This window comes from Mobula birostris, chromosome 9, assembly GCF_030028105.1.
Source record: "Mobula birostris isolate sMobBir1 chromosome 9, sMobBir1.hap1, whole genome shotgun sequence".
NCBI classification, from domain to species: Eukaryota; Metazoa; Chordata; class Chondrichthyes; order Myliobatiformes; family Myliobatidae; genus Mobula; species Mobula birostris.
The window spans coordinates 34,054,652-34,071,504 of NC_092378.1; the positions used below are offsets into that span (position 1 = coordinate 34,054,652).

General features: G+C 40.0%; 1 protein-coding gene across 11 annotated transcripts in view; it reads right to left on the reverse strand.

Annotated features, from left to right (window-relative positions):
- Positions 1–16,853, reverse strand: part of LOC140202653 (ELKS/Rab6-interacting/CAST family member 1-like) — a 754,922-nt gene that overhangs the window by 707,045 nt on the left and 31,024 nt on the right. For all 11 annotated transcript variants that reach the window (XR_011887141.1, XM_072267763.1, XM_072267762.1 and 8 more), the window contains exon 2: positions 12,208–13,018. Coding sequence is in view for 10 of the 11 variants with exons in the window: in XM_072267763.1 (XP_072123864.1) it covers positions 12,208–12,876 (669 nt within the window). In the remaining variant the exon portion in view is untranslated. The remainder of the gene's footprint in view (positions 1–12,207; positions 13,019–16,853) is intronic.

A 16,853-nucleotide genomic window follows, 5' to 3' on the forward strand; every position in this document is an offset into this window, starting at 1 on the left:
CCAAAGGCAATTGGCACGGCACAGTAGTTTTATGCCGAAGTCAATCCAATGGCCATTGCGAGTTCAATATTCTGCTACCGCCAATTTCTCCGAGTAACCTAAATGGATACACTCCTGGGCTCCTTGATGTAGGTCTCTACTGTAAGTCCCATCTGCCCAATGTACACTGCTCTGCATTTACAGGGCATCCAATAAATGTCAGTCATCCTGAGTCCCAGAGAAATTGGCAGTAGCAGAACATTGCATTTGCAATGGCCATATAATCGACTTCAATGGCACAAAACTACTGTACTGTACCAATTGTATTTGGGACCACCTAGTGAAGGAAGCCATTGAAGTAGATCTCAAGGAAAGGAACTTTAACAAAGACAAAAGGTCTCACTCTAAGTAAGAGTTGGAATTTGATTGTAAACAAGATGGGACAGGAGAAACCTGATTGGATGAGGACTAACTAATCAGGAGGGACAAACTATGGGGGGTATAAACACCACCAGACTAAACATGCCCAGGCATCATCCCTGACGAAGATGACAGAGTTTATCATCAAGACGTTGGTTAAAATTGATTCTCGTACCCGGCTGGAAGCCTGAGAAGAGTTTATTTGCTATATACGCCAGGAAAGCACTAGATCCTTCTGGTTTTGTATTTCTGACTTAGTGGATCTTATACATGAAGCTGTGATTTAAGTAGCCCCAGTTCAATCAAAATCACAAATTATTTGGTCTCTTCAGCAAATTCAAAAAAAATCTAATTTGGCATCTCCATGAGGTATGCAGCCAAAGTGAAAAAAAATATTTCACTTCATGAGCTTGTTTCAAACCATATTTCAAACCCTGTCACATAGACATATAAAATTTTAAAGGCATAGCCGTCCAATCCTTAACTGATTTTTTGAGCTTTGCAGTGGATTAGAAAATGCGCTACATCTCAACATCCATTAACCCACTCTACTGTTCATTTCCTTTATTACTTTACACTTCATCCTTGGATGTGCTTTCATTGCTGAACACAGTTCAAGGATTGGCCAGATGTGTCCAATCAGATCATCACTCAATTAAAATATCTTTAAGTCCTAGTCCTTCAGTTTAGTTTCACACCTAACTCGCACCTAAATCTATACTAAATAAGCATTAAAACTGTGCCTAACAATCTAATTATTTCCACACCCATAACCTAACTTTCATTGAAACTCAAAAATCCATGTATATACAGAATTTTACTTTGTATGCTGCCATAACACCACGACCGTAATTTTTTCCCTTACAACAACTTACATTAAAGTAGGAAGGCATCCCAAATCTTCAGTGTCAGCAGACAAAAGATCTGATAATAAACAGAACATAAAATGACAAGTACCCAAAGGCATGGTCAAGTAGATGGTAATTAAAATTAGATTTGTCTAAATGGCAACTTTCAATATCTCAGAACATATGGAGCCAAGATTACATCAACTCATTGCTGTAAAATACAAGTACCTCTAAAGACCAATGCCAACAAAACTGGCTTCTTTTACCTACTCACAAGCCATTTCGTTGTTTTAAAGTTCATTTGGAAACCATTTAGTCACCGTCAGCACCTTATACTAGAACAAGCTTTTTGCACCGCTGTGGTGCACATCTAACTCACAGTTTGGGACCATCCAGCTCACATTTGTTGCCCTTTAACACTCCCAATGCCCTCACAGCTTCACGAAGTCTGGTCCTGCCTTAGCCACATGTCCATGCTCACCAAGTTGACATGAGCAAAGAGGTTTGCCTTTGACCTGTGCTCTTATACTGCTGATGTAATTAAAGTTGGAAACAACAAATTCCATGACGAATGTCAGTGATAATACACCTGATTGTGAAAGCCAACACCATTCAATAGCTCTTCAAACAATAAGAAACTCCAGTTCTTTGAACTGATAGTATGGTATTTATCTTGCCACAAGGACTCCAAATCATAACTACTGGAAATTTTTGAATGGACCATATGAATAAAAACCCTTCCCCTCACCAACCTGAGGGATGCTTGAAGATCTTGAGATTACTGACAAGATAGAAAGGTACATTAAATATGACGGTGAGACAAAGAGCAGTAAAAACGTAAATACAGATACAAATATCTATCCTTGGTTAAAAGAGAAATGCAGTTTTCTGTGTGCCATTGGAAATGGTTTGTATTAGCAACCCTGACTCTTCCTAAATAAAAGCTGAGCAGTATTTTGCACAGTCTGTACCTGGTTAAGAATGCCTGATTGGAATGAACACTCCCTACATAAGAATGAACATCCATATTTGGTATACATATTCATTCCAATTAATGGCAGAACTAGTTACATCTCTTCCACTTTTAGTAATTGTTCTTTATTAGTTTAATGACAAGAAAATACGTGCAATACATGGAACAAAATACTTTCACTCACCTGCTAGATCTGCTATTTTTTTTTTTAAACACTTGGCCAAGCAAAAGCACACACCCCTAGAGATAGACCTTACTTAAACAGCAGAAGAACAAAAGACACCATAGAACAGGACCAGAGGAGACACCAGAAGTGAAAATGGAGCTGCCAGCAGATGGTTAACAGCTGCACTCTACTTAATCATGAATAGTTATAAGACTATAACTTGTATGATAAATTGGACTCTTGACCTCCTTCTACCTCATTATAATCTTGCACCTTATTGTTTACCTGCACTTTCTCTGTAGCCGTTACACTTTATTTTGTACTATTATTATTTTACCTTGTTCTACCACTGTGTAATGATCTGATCTGCAGAATAGTACATGTGACAATAATGAATTCCAATCCATCATACAACAAAAATATAAATGGTGTTAAGCTGACTGTAATAGGAGGGAGATTAAATAGAAAAAAAAATGTAGAATCCAACAGAGCAAGAGATAATAAAGAAATAATGATGCTAACAGGTGTAGTCTGTAAACTATCTAATAATGGAAGTTTGATGAAGGATGAACCATGCAGGCAAATTAAATAGTGAGTGAAGGCAATGGACTGGGTTGAGCTATGCTGAGGCCAGAAAAAGAGTGCAAGATCGAAGAAGATGGAGATGCACAGCCGCCAACCCCAGATTAGGGACGGCACCCACTGACTGACTGAATAAAAGCAGATATTCATGGGGATTTCAATTTACCCAAAAATAACAAAACAAAATAGTAGGTAGAAGCAAACAGAGGCACTACAATGTGTGCAATACTCCTTTATAACTCAAGAGAAACTAATGGACTATGAACCAAAGTAGGCAAGTGAAAATAAAGTATATTGAGGCAAAAGTGACCATAATTTTATTTTATAATAATTATGAAGGATGTAATTCCAAGGAAAATTAGGTTAATCACTTTTTTAAAAAAAAAAGCTTGTTTTGAAGGATTGAAATAGAACTCAGAAAGATAAAATAGGCAAGAATACTGGCGAGTTACAATGGAAAATATTTATAGTGCTCAGAGAGCAAGAATAATACATTCTACTCAAAGGGAATACACATGGTAAACACTTAAATCTCTGTGGGATGAATGAAGATACAAAGAGAACAGTAGGAATTAAGTTCATAGTTAGCAGAAGGGTGCATGATAGGGGAGATTACAAAGCAACTTGGCAAAAGATATTTTAATATCTAAAATGGGAAGGCAAGAGGAACAATGACAAGAGAAACAAAATACACAAGTTTCATTAATATGGCATGCCTGAGACTTGAGGTGCAAGACTAACAGATTTTCCAGACAATGGGCATCATTCCAATTAATACTCCAACACTTAATTCACATTGATTTATAAAGCATTTTAAAAGGAAAAATAAACCCAGGTGAAAGTCAGAGGCAATATGATATATTTAATAATTTGTCTGACAAAGGATTACGCAGAAGACTGGCAAGTAGCTAAAAGAATATCTATCTTTAAGAGAACCAAAACATGTCCAGGAATGGCAGAAAAAAGTAATGGAATTGCCACAAAAAGGGGAAGAACAAACACTTGAAAAATATCTCAATACAAACCAGAGTAATGATAGCCAATAGTGACTGTACAATAGGAAAAAAATAGCTCAACAAAAACTAAATAGAAATAGAGTAGACACTGTGTAGATGTAATCCATCTTGACTTTTAAAAGACCTTAAATAAACTGAATATAGCAGGAAATGACTATAGAGTAGAATGTCAGAGTATGGAATCTATAGCAATTATAGAATGTCTAAGCTAATACCAAGGTAGAAAGCAAAATTTAACAGAAGCTATCTGCAATGTAATTGACGATGATGGAAAATTTACACTTTAGAATCAAAACAAATTTCTGGAAATAACCGAGTGAAATAAATCAGGTTAACTAAAATGGACTAATCCTACAACAAATGGGCAAATATTTAGCAAATAATGCTTAATACAGTTTCTTTTTAAAAATGACATAGTACCTGCTGGTAGGTAAAGTAGAGAGGTCACATTATTAAGAAGACATTTAAGTCTAGGTGTGGTAGAGAAACCACAAATATGTCATTAAGAAGTTTCAGTATAGGTTGCTGAGGCATGAAAAAAAGTCAAAACATGCACTAGGTTTATTTTGAAAGGAATAGAATTGAAAAGTTAAGAAAGTTATATTAAACCTGTACTGGACTTTGGACAATATTTTAAGATTCTCATAACCATATTATGAGATGGAAATACAATCACTAAGAAGTTTACACGGATTATACCAGTAATTCAAGATATTGTTTCTTGTGCACATCAAAGGATGAAGAGATGGGATTTAAAAACAGATTGCTATTTTTCTGAGCAACAAGTTGCTGAGAATATATAAGAACAAGACAAATGAAATAAGAGTGGAAAAAAAACGTCATCCTATTTAAGTGAAAAAGCTTTTTTTAACAAATGGAAATCGAAAATGACACTCGGTCATAGAGTCTGAGTTGTACAGCAGTGAAACAGCCCCTTCAGCTCAACATCTCCATATTAACCAAGGTACTTGATCTAGTCACATTTGCCCATGTTTAGTACATATTCCCAAAAAAAAAAGTTTCCTTTCCTTTTACCTGTCCAAATGTCTATTTAAAACATTGTGGCTATAGCTTCATCTACCACCTCCTCTGGCAGCGCATTCCATATACCCATCTGTCTGTAAAAAAATTGCCCCACAGACCTCTGCCATCTAATTTTAGATTCCTCTAGTCTAGGAAAAAGACAGTGACAATCCCATTCTCTTCTTGTGACTCAAACCCATAACAGCTTTGTGAATATTTTCTTTCCTCTCTAACTAAAGGATATTCTTCCTACAGTATGACACACAATATGGAGGTGCAGTCTCACCAACACCTTGCACAGTTATAGGATACCCCAATACTGGTACTCAATACCCCAACCAAAGGAGGAAAACATGCTACTTTCATTCTTCACTATGTCTAACAACTTTCAGAGAACAACGTAGTCCCTAGGTCTACACATACAAAATGCTGGATGAACTCAGTAAGTCAATGCTTCAGGCCAAGACTCTTCATCAGGAATGAAAAGGAAGATGGTTGAAGCCAAAATAAGGTTGGGGGGGTGGGGAGAGGGGGAGGCGTACATGCTGGCAGGTGAGAGGGAAGGGTGATTAAGTTGAAAGCTGAAAGGAGGTCGGTAGATGAGGTAAAGGGGTAAAGAAGGAATCTAATAGATGACAGTGGACCACGGAAGGAAAGGAAGAGGGGAATCAGATGGAGGTGATAGGCAAGTGAGAAGAGAAGGTGGGGGGGGGGGGAGGAGGATAACCAGAATGGGGAATGGAACTAGAGAGTGGAGGGGAGAAGAAAGTTGGAGAAATTAGTGTTCATGCAATCAGATTGGAGATTCTATCCTATGCGTCAAACAGAGCAAAGGTGCTTGACAAAGTGGTTCCCCAATCTGCATTGGGTCTCACTGACACAGAGGAAGCCAGACTGGGAACATTGGCTAACAGATCATCTTGACAGACTCACAGGTCAAGTATTGCCTCAGCTGGAAGGATTGTTTAGGGCCCCGAATTGTGATGAGGGAGGAGATGTAACCCGATAGCATGAACATTAATTTCTCCAACTTCTGAATGTTCACGCCTTTCTCTTTTTTCTGGTTACCCTCTCACGCCTTCCCCTCACCTGCACATCACCTCCCTTTGGTTCCCATTTTCACTTCTTTTCTTACATAGTCCAGCTTTTCAATTTGTTCTTCAGCCTTTGCCTCAAATGCCTAACTCCTCCCAGCTTTTAACTACTTGCTCCTTCCCCCACCTTCCACTTCACGGGGTCTCAACTATTTGTATTTGGCCCAAAACGTCAACTGCTTATTCCCATCCAGAGATGCTGTCTTACTGAGTTCCTCCAGCATTTCGTGTTTTACTTGAGATTTCCAGCATCTGCAGAATCTCGTGCTTATGAATATTGTAGAACAGAGGCCAGGTGCTACAAATCACTGCCATACACTGTGCATATTCTACCCCGATTTAACTTCTTCAATCAGTGGTCCCCAGCCACCGGGCCGCAAAGCATGTGCTACCGGGCCGCGAGGAAATGATATGATTTGGCAATATGAAACGATATGAGTCAGCTGCACTCTTCCTCATTCCCTATCAGGCCCACTGTTGACTAACAACCCCCCATCCCCGTCAGCCAGTCTGCAAGAATATGGTCAATATTAAACTGGTCCGCAGTGCAAAAAAGTTTGGGGACCCCTGTCCTAAACTGTATCACTTCGCACTTGTCCAAATTAAATTCCAGCTTCCCTTCCTTGGCCTATGTTCTCAGTTTAGTAAGTTCCCTTGGTATCCTCAGACAACCTTCTTCTCTGTCTACTGCAACAATTTTGGCTTTATCTACTAACTTATTAATCATGCTACCTACACTCACATCTAAATTGTTAATATATAGAACAAACATAAGTGGACCCAGAACAGATCAATGGGGCCCGCCACTGATCACAGGCCTTCAGATCTGAAAATCAGATCAATTTTGTATCCAGTTGTCTAGCTTACCTTCGATCCAATGTGATCCAACTTTCTAAACCACCCTACAATGTTGTCTTATACTTTGTCAATACCTGCTGCCCCAATCTTCAATCAATATTTGGTCAGGCCCTGGGAACTTATTCACCTTCTTGTCCCTCAAGATCACCAACAAACCCCCATTCATAATTTTAATGTTTCAAGATATCGCTCTTCTCTTCCCTCAACTCCCTAGCTTCCATGATCTTCTTCATGGTTAATTAAGTGCTCGTAATTAAAGGTGAGATCAGGACAATAGTGAGAGATGATACAAGATCCAGGGGGCAGAACGTTGAATCAATCTGGGTGGAGATTAGGAAGAATAAAGGGAAAAATCACTGTTGGGAGTTGTCTATCGGCCACCAAATAGTAACATTACAGTGGCACAGGCAATAAACAGAGAACTATTTGAGGCATGGAAGATTGGAACAGCAGTTATCATGGGGGACTAACTTGCACATAGATTGGGTGAATCAAGTTGGTTCTTGAGGAGGGCTTCATAGAATGCATCCATGATGGCTTTCTTGAACAGCATGTTACTGAACCTGCAAGGGTGTGTGCTATCTTAGATCTGGTCCTGTGCAATGAGACAGGTAAAACTGGTGATCTTATAGTTAGGAATCCTCGTGAAAAGAGTGATCACAGTAAGACTGAGTTTCTCATACAAACAGAGGGCGCAACTGTTTGATCTATAATCAGTGTATTATGCCTAAACAATGGAGACTACAATGGGATGAAGGAGGATTTGGCTAGTGTAGACTGGGAACATGGGCTATATGGTGGAACAGTTGAGGAACAGTGGAAGATTTCCAAAGAGATCTTTCACGGTGCTCAACAAAAGTATATTCCAATTAAAAGCAAAGACAGCAAGGGTGGGGACAGCAAACTCTGGATAACTACAGAAATAAAAGGCGGCATCAATTTAAAAGCTCATGCATACAAAGTTGCCAAGAGCAGTGGGAAACTGGAAGATTGGGAAAACATTAAAAAGCAACGAAGAGCCACTAAGCGACCAGTAAAGAAAGGGAAGATAGATTATAAAAATGGGTAGTAATGGTTTTTATAATTATATAGAGCAGAAAAGGGTGGCTAAAGTAAACATCGGTCCCTTGGAGGATGAGAAGGGGGAATTGATATTGGGTTATGAGGAAATGGCAGAGGCTTTGAATGACTATTTAGTGTTGGTCTTCATGGTGGAGGACATGCTCAACACGCGAAAGAGAGATGTTATGGATGCAATGGGAGGTGAGAACCTCAATACCTCATGAAAGAAGCAGTGCTGAACTTGTGGGCCTGAAGATAGATAAGTCCCCTGATCCTGATGGAATGCATCCCAGGGTACTGAAAGAAATGGCAGAAGTTATAGTAGAGGCTTTGGTGATGATTTACCAAAATTCTCTGGACTTTGGGCAGGTCCTGGCGGGTTGGAAGATGGCGAATGTCACGCCTCTGTTCAAAACAGGTTGTAGTCAAAAGACAGGTAACTACAGGCCAGTTAGTTCAACATCTGTGGTTGAGAAAATGCTTGAACTTATCATTAAAGAAGAAATAGCGAGGCACCTGGAAAGAAATGGGTCCATCAGGCAGATGCAGCATGCGTCCAGCAAAGGCACGTTCTACTTGACAAACTTACTGGAGTTCTTTAAGGATATATGAGCACAGTGGATAGAGGGAACAGATGGATGTTATTTACTTGGATTTCCAGAAGGCATTCGATAAGGTGCTGCATAAAAAACTTATCTATAAGATAAGGATACATAGAGTTGGGGGTGATGTATTAGCATAGATAGAGAATCGGTTAACTAGTAGAAGACAGAGAGTGGGATACATAGGTGTTAATCTGGTTGGCAATCAGTGGTGAGCAGTGTGCCATGGAGGTCAGTGCTGGGCCCGCGACTGTTCACAATATACATTAATAATCTAGAAGAGGGGACCAAGTGTAGCGTATCTAAATTTGTTGATGACACTAAATTGGAAAAGCAAATTGTGCAGAGGATATGGAGAGTCTGCAGAGAGATAGAGACAGGTTAAGTGAGTGGGTAAGTGTCTGGCAGATGGAGTAAAATGTTGGTAAATGCGATGTCATCCACTTTGCAAGAAAAAATGGAGAGCAGATTATTACTTAAGTGGTTAAAAAAATGCAGGATGCTGTTGTGCAGAAGAACTTGGGAGTGCTTGTGCATGAATCACAAATTGTTGGTTTGGAGGTGCAAAAGCTGATCATGGCAGCAAATGGAATGTTGGCCTTCATTGCGAGAGGGTTTGAATTTAAGAGCAGGGAGGTTATGCTGTAACTGTACAGGGTATTGGTGAGGCCGCCCTGGTGTACTGCGTGCAGTTCTGGTCTCCTTACTTGAGGAAAGATATACTGGCTTTGGAGGTGGTGCAGAGGTTGATTCCAGAGATGAGGGGTTAGACTATGAGGAAAGATTGAGTTGCCCCGGGGACTGTACTCGCTGGGATTCAGAAGAATGAGAGGAGATCTTATTAAAACATAAAATTATGAAAGGGGTACATAAGATTGAGGCAAGAAAGTTGTTTCCACTAGTAGGTGAGACTAGAACTAGGTGACAGCCTCAAGATTCGGGGGAGTAGGTTTAGGACGGAGATGAGGAGGAACTGCTTTTTCCAGAGGATAGTGAATCAGTGTAATTCTCTGCCCATGAAGCAGTGGAGGCTACCTCAGAAAATATATTTAAAACCAGGTTGGATAGATTTTGACATAGTAGGGAAATTAAGGGTTATGGGGAAAAGGCAAGTAGATGGAGATGAGTCCATGGCCAGATCAGCCATGATCTTATTGAATGGCAGGGAAGCCTCAACAGGCCGGATGGCCTACCTTTACTGCTATGTAGATACAGATGAGCAGTATCATTCAAAGACCTCACCTAGCTCCTATGGTTCTGCATGTAGACAAGCTCATTGGTTCTTAAATGGGACCTATTTTCTCCCCAGTTACTCTTAATGTCTCTTTACTTTTTTAACATTCTTTTCCTTCATGTACTTGTAGATCTTTTACAAATCTCATCTTTCAAGGATATCTCATATGTTTCTCATCCTCTCAATTTCCTCAGGTGCACTCATACAAGTCATATATTTCAAGAGATTCACTTGCTCTCAGCTGCCTATACCTAGTATATGCCTCCTTTCTTGATCAGAGCCTCAATACCCCTCTCAATTAAGTTCCCTACTCTAGTCAGCCTTGCCTTTCACTCTAAAAAGAACTCGTTGGTTCTGGACTCTCCCTTCATCTCAGGGGAACCTGGCAACCCTTGGAAAGTTTACATACAGATACAGTACATCAGAAGAGAAATCAAAATTTATTGCAAAATGATTATAAAAGAATAAAGTATAATAATGAAAATGCTGAATGTAGGCCTTTGTGGAGATGAAATCTAGAAAACTGTATATTCAAATCTCCCTACTCAAGGAAAGGTCTATTTGTGAAGTGCAACAGTGGTTCACCAGATTTATTCCTAGAATAGGGAAATTATATTATGAGAAAAGATTTAGCAGACTTTGCCCATATTATTGGAATTCAGGTGATTTTAATAAAACAAATTTTGCATATATAGGTTCAAGGATGATTCACCAGGCAGGGGTTGTAAAAACAGGAGTCTCACAACAGGAATCGTCCAGTCAAAACAAAGAAATAAGCTTCATCCAGAACATAGCAAATCATTAGAATTCTGTACCTAAGATTTCTCAAATACTGGGAGTTTTTGAATATCAACAGATTGAAAAGTTATGGGGGTTAACATACGATAGTGGCACAGAATTAATACCTCAAGCAAATGATCGAGCAAGCCCAAGGTACTGAACAATTTACTTCTATTTCTATTTTTTCCTGTTGCAAACTGATGCAAAATCTAATAGAGGTTTTAAAAATTACAGAAACAAATAACAGGTTGGAACAGAGAAAATATTTTCATTGCAGGAATGAACAAGTCAAATTCACAAGTACAAGAAAAAAATGCTCACAGTAGCATCACAGGTACGTAGGTACAGAAAACACAGAGTGTAAACTATACAATACAGTGAAGAGAGAGAAAAGATTGTGCAAAAACACCACAGTGCAAAAAAAAAAGACAGAGACGAATACAAGGTAGTGAAAGAGGTGAACCATAAAGTTCCATTGTTGAGGTAGGGGTTAGGGATGTTCACATTGGTTTAAGAACCTGATGGTTGTAGGACAGTAGCTATTCCAAAACTGAGGGTTGAGGATTTCTGTTTTCCATATTTCCTGCCTGACATTAGCAGTGAAACAAGGGCATAAGCTAGACAGCAGAAATCCTTGATGATAGATGCAGCTTCCTTGAAGTAGCACCTCCTGTAGTTGCTATCAATGGTTGGGAAGGCCTTGCTCATGATGGACCAGGCTGCATCCATTGCTCAGTGCAACCATTTGCATTCCCATGTGCAGGAAATGCTCTGCTAGACAATGATAACTGGGCATGAGCATAAATAGAAGCCTTCAGTACAAGACAGACATCAAATTATACTAAATCATTTAAGGAAGGATTGGAAAACTATAAGGGCAAAAGGAAATATAAGATTATACTTCTAGACAGAAGGGTCTAATAGAGCACAGTATCAACATGCATTGATTGGGTCACTGGCCAATCTGTACTGTACATCTTACAAAACCAGGGCACAATTAGACCAGTACAAACAAGGATGTTAATAATTAAATCATAGCACATTCAGAAAATACAGTTTATTATTTAAAATAATGATTTAGCATGCTTAAATGCTTAAACAATACTCTCACCTAAAAGCACAGGTAACAACAGAGACATTTATCAGCACAAACTTGATTTTTATCCAACACTGAATCCCTCCAAAAATAATTCTAGCTTCCCGAAACTTAATCTGGATTAAGGAAGTGTAATCTGTGAGGATCGAATGATAAGTTCATAAGAATTTTTTTGATACTTTCTGCAAATTTACATTTCATTTACACATGGGCAACACTTTATTAATTTCAATGTTAGAAATAAATCTTAGTTCCAATGAAGAGTCTCTGACATGAATTGTTAACTGTTACTCTTCTCACAAATGTTGTCTGATGTGTTGAGTATTTCCAGCATTTCATGCTTTTATATTACACTATACAGTTTATTTTTTATCAATTTCAAAACCAATACAAAATATTAATTCATTTCTCCTCACAAAAGCAAATAGACGTTGTGCTTTCCCAATATTTTATTTCAACAAAGCTGAATCTCACCTGATTTTCATCCTGTAGAACTCGAAATTGCTCTTTCCAAACAGTCATCTTAGCCACCTCGTCTTTACGAAGTGCTCGCTCCTTCTTCAGCTCAGGACTCCAAAAGGTTTTGATACTATTCATAGAAGAGCTGAGCTTGCCCTCTTTCATATCAACTTCTTTCCGAAGCATGTCATTCTCACGAAGAACTTCCTTCAACTGTGATTGCAGATCCATAATTGTATTATCCCTTGCCTGCCGCAATGAGTGTGGTACAGTAGATGCTAGGCTTGTTGTTGGTAGGTGATGTTCTCCAAAAGCTATAGTATCACTAGCCACACCACTTGTGGCAATATTTGGGCTGCTTCCCATCGTAGTCATCCTAACACCAAATGGTAAGCGTCCAGAAGCTCTACCCAGTGTCATTGTAGACTTGGGGGAATCTACACCAACATGATCATGGTCACTTAAGTACATGGGGCCAGATGTAGCATATGCAGCATTGAGTGATTGGATATTCTCCATGGACAGGGTTTTCCCACCACTACTAGCAGCACTGGTACCAGAACTACCTCCAGTGCTGTTTGTTCGACGGTGACCAAGGCGCGGTGACCTTGGCAGTCTTGGCGAGCGTCCAGGACTCTGGTTACTTTCTTCTACTTTACTCATCGACCGTGAGCTTCCATGCATTGTTGAAGAAAATTCAAATACTTTCTTGACTGATTAAATAGAATTAGATTCTCTGTTTATCTTTAGTTTTACAAGTTGAATAGCTTCAATGTATTCTGTTGAAATGTGACAGGACATCCATGCCGGGCCAATGAAATTGCATCTATTTTGAAACAAAAAAAAAATTAGGAAGTCACCCATACACTTACACAGCCTTCAAAATCTTTCAAAAAAAAAAAAAGGCAGAATAATCCCATGGTTACTCATAAACACCCAAAAGTTTCCAAGGAGACATTGGATTATACAGCAGGAGAGAGTTCAATAAAGTGAGCGTGGGCAGTCGGGACATTCTGCACACCACAGATCCTGAGGAGCCATTGGATTGTGCATAATTAAAACTTGGTAAGGGCCAATAAAAAGTTATGTTTAAATGGAGTAGCCAATGTAGGAGTGGGCCAGTGTTAAAAGTGGGAAGCCGAGACTTTGGCAAGGAGAGGCAAAAGTTGTAGGTAGAATTTTTTCATTTAATTATTTCTTCCTCCCTTATTGCACAGTTAGACCAGTGGGGATGCCAGGGAAGATAGTGGAATACTCCTCTTGAGGGATGTAGGAAGGCAGAGACCTCCAGTGTTCCCAAAGGCTACATCTACACGTGCAGAGTACCCCTGTGGCTGTAGGACTCAACAACAGCTATATTGCTCTGGATACTTTTTTTGGGGGGGAGGGGAGAGAACGAATAACCTCGCAGAGGAAAGCCATAGTGGTCAGGTCTCCGGCACCGAGTCTGGCTTTGTGCTCAAAAGGGAAGCTCTTTCTGAAGAAATCCTGATGGGTGTAATATACAGGCCTCCAAACAGTAACCAGAATGGGGGTCCAAATTACAACTGGAAATACAGTGCCTATAAAAAAGAATACACCCCTCTTGGAAGTTTTCATGTTTTATTGTTGTACAACATTGAATCACAGTGGATTTAATTAGGTTTTTTGACAATGATCAACAGAAAGAGTCGTGTAAAAACAGATCTCTACAAAGTGATCTAAATTAATTACCAATACAAAACACAAAATAATTAATTGCACAAGTGTTCACACCTCACTCCAAGTAGACCACTGCCTTTGTCAGAGCTGGGGAGCAGCCAACCCGCCAAAATATCATCTGCAGGCATCCTGACTGGCAGCTGTTGGCGGACCTCAAACGGCAGCTGATGTTCCCCAACCATATCGCAGCCACCGCCCTGCAACCAGACATTGTCCTTGTGTCTGAGTCTACTAAGCAAGTGGTGCTGCTGGAGCTGACAGTCCCATGGGAAGATCGCTTGGAAGAGGCCTTTGAAAGGAAGCTCTCCAAGTACGTAGGACTGGTCAGCAACTGTCAGCAGACTGGATGGAGAATGAGGTGTCTCCCAGTGGAGTTTGGCTGTAGGGAATTCACAGCCCGTTCCTTAGCTAGAGCCTTCAGCAATTTCTGCATCGAGGGAGAGAGGAAGAGGAGAGCCATCCGCAGTACCACTGATGTGGCAGAGAGGGCCTCAAGATGGCTGTGGCTCAAAAGAGGGAGCCATGGAGTCATAAGCAGCTAGCCATCTGGATACAAGCTGGGGTGTGATCAACCCCGGCTGGGTCACCTGGAGGAGGGTGTATGATATCGAAAGACCCAAAACACTTGATGATTCCAGGAACATCACTGAAGATGTGTCCAGAGACATCAGTAGATGTAGGTATACAGCACCCTCCTCCTTTAATATGGCACATCAAATCTTCACTTGTGCAGCCAATTGGTTTTAGAAATCACATAATTATTTAAATGGAGATTTGTTTTTGGAGACCTATGTGCAGTCAAGGTGTTTCAGTTGATTATAGTTGATTACACCTGTATCTGGACGGCCCAGCTGCTGATGAGTCAGTATCCTGGCAAAAACTACACCATGAAAACAAAAGAACTGTACTCTTAAGGGATCTTCAGTGACTTGGAAATTTCTTGTATCCATCTCTTGACTTGTGCTTTTCAATAACATTTTTATGGAGTTGCAACTCCGTAAAAAAGTTATTGAAAAGCACAAGTCAAGAGATGGATACAAGAAATTTCCAAGTCACTGAAGATCCCTTAAGAGTACAGTTAAGTCAATCTAGAAATGGAAAGAATATGACACAGCTGTAAATCTGTCTTGAGTAGGCTGTCCTCAAAACCTGAATGACCATGCAAGAAAGGGGACTAGTGAGGGAGGCCACCAAGAGACCTATGACAACTCCGGAGGAGTTACAAGCTTTAGTGGCTGAGATGAGAGAGACTGTGCATACAACAATCACAGCTTTATGGGAGTGGCAAAGAGAAAGCAACTATTGAAAATAACTCACATGAAGTCTTGGCTAGCCTCTGAAGAGATTCTAAGTCAGTTGAAAGAAGGTAATATGGTCTGATGAAACCAAAGTTTAGCTTTTTGACCATCAGACTAAATGCTATGTTTGGCACAAGCCAAACGCCATGTCATCAAAAACACACTATCCCTACCGTGAAGCGTGGTGGCTGCATTTTGCTGTGGGGATGCTTCACTGCAGCAAGCCCTGGAAGGCTTGTGAAGGTAGAGGGCAAAATGACTGCAGCAAGATACAGGGAAATCCTGGAAGAAAACCTGATGCAGTCCACAAGAGAACTGCGACTTAGGAGAAGATTTGTTTTCCAGCAACACAATGACCCCAAGCATAAAGCCAAAGCTACACAGGAATGGCTTAAAAATAAAGTTACTGTCCTGGAGCGGCCAAGTCAGTATCCAGACCTCAATCCAATAGAGAATTTGTGGGTGGAGTTGAAAAGGGCTGTTCACTCACGATCCCCATGCAATCTGACAGAGCTTGAGCAGTTTTGTAAAGAAGAATGGGTAAGAATAGTCCACAGATGTGCAAAGCTGATAGAGACCTATCCACATAGACTCAAGGCTGTAATTGCCGCCAAAAGTGCATCTACTAAATACTGGCTTGAAGGAGGTGAATACTTAATGCATTTAATTATTTTGTGTTTTACATTTGTAATTAATTTAGATCAATTCGTAGAAATCGGTTTTCGCTTTGACACGGAAGAGTCCTTTTCTGTTGATCAGTGTAAAAAAGAAAGCCAAATTAAATACACTGTGATTCAACATTGTAAAACAATAAAACATGAAAACTTCCAAGGTGGTAAATACTTGTGATAAGCACTGTATAAAAGAAATGTAAACAGGGCATTGTTATGATAGTCACAAGGGTTTCAATATGCAGAGATTCAGAAAATCAGGTTGGTGCTGTATCTCAAGAGAGAGAGTTTGTAGAATATCCAAGAAATGACTTTTTAGAGCAGCCTATGCTTGAGCCTACTTGGGGGGAGACAATTCTGGATTAGGTACCATGTAATGAACCAGATTTGATTACGGACCTTAAGGGTAAAGTTTAAAGGTACGATGCAGTGATCACAATTGTACAGTATTCATCCTGCAGATTGAGAGGGAGAAGATAAAGAAGTGGAGTAAAGGGAATTAAAGGGGCGTGAGAGGAGAGCTGGCCAAAGTTGATTGGCAGGGGACGATAGCAGGGATGACAGCAGAACAGCAATGGCTGGTGTTTCTGGGAGCATGCTCAGGATGAAGCATGCTAAGGGAGGGGGAGATGATGAAACCACATTTGACAAGAGAAGTCAAAGACAGCATAAAGGAAAAAGTGAGGACATATAACAAAAGCTTGTGGGAAGTTAGACGATTGCGAATCTCTTAAAACAAACAGAAGGCACTAAAAAACCATAAGGAGAGAAAAAATGAAATATGAAGGTCAGTTAGCAATAATATGAAAAAGTTTTTTTTTAATGTAAAAGGGAGATGAGAATGGTTATCAAAATGCTGGAAAATGAGCCTGGAGAGCTAGTAATAGGGACAAATAAACAGTAGATGAAGTATTTTGCATCAGTCTTCACTGTGGCAGGCACTGGCGGTATGTGAAAAGTTCAAGAGCGTCAGGGGTCAGTAGTGAGTGTA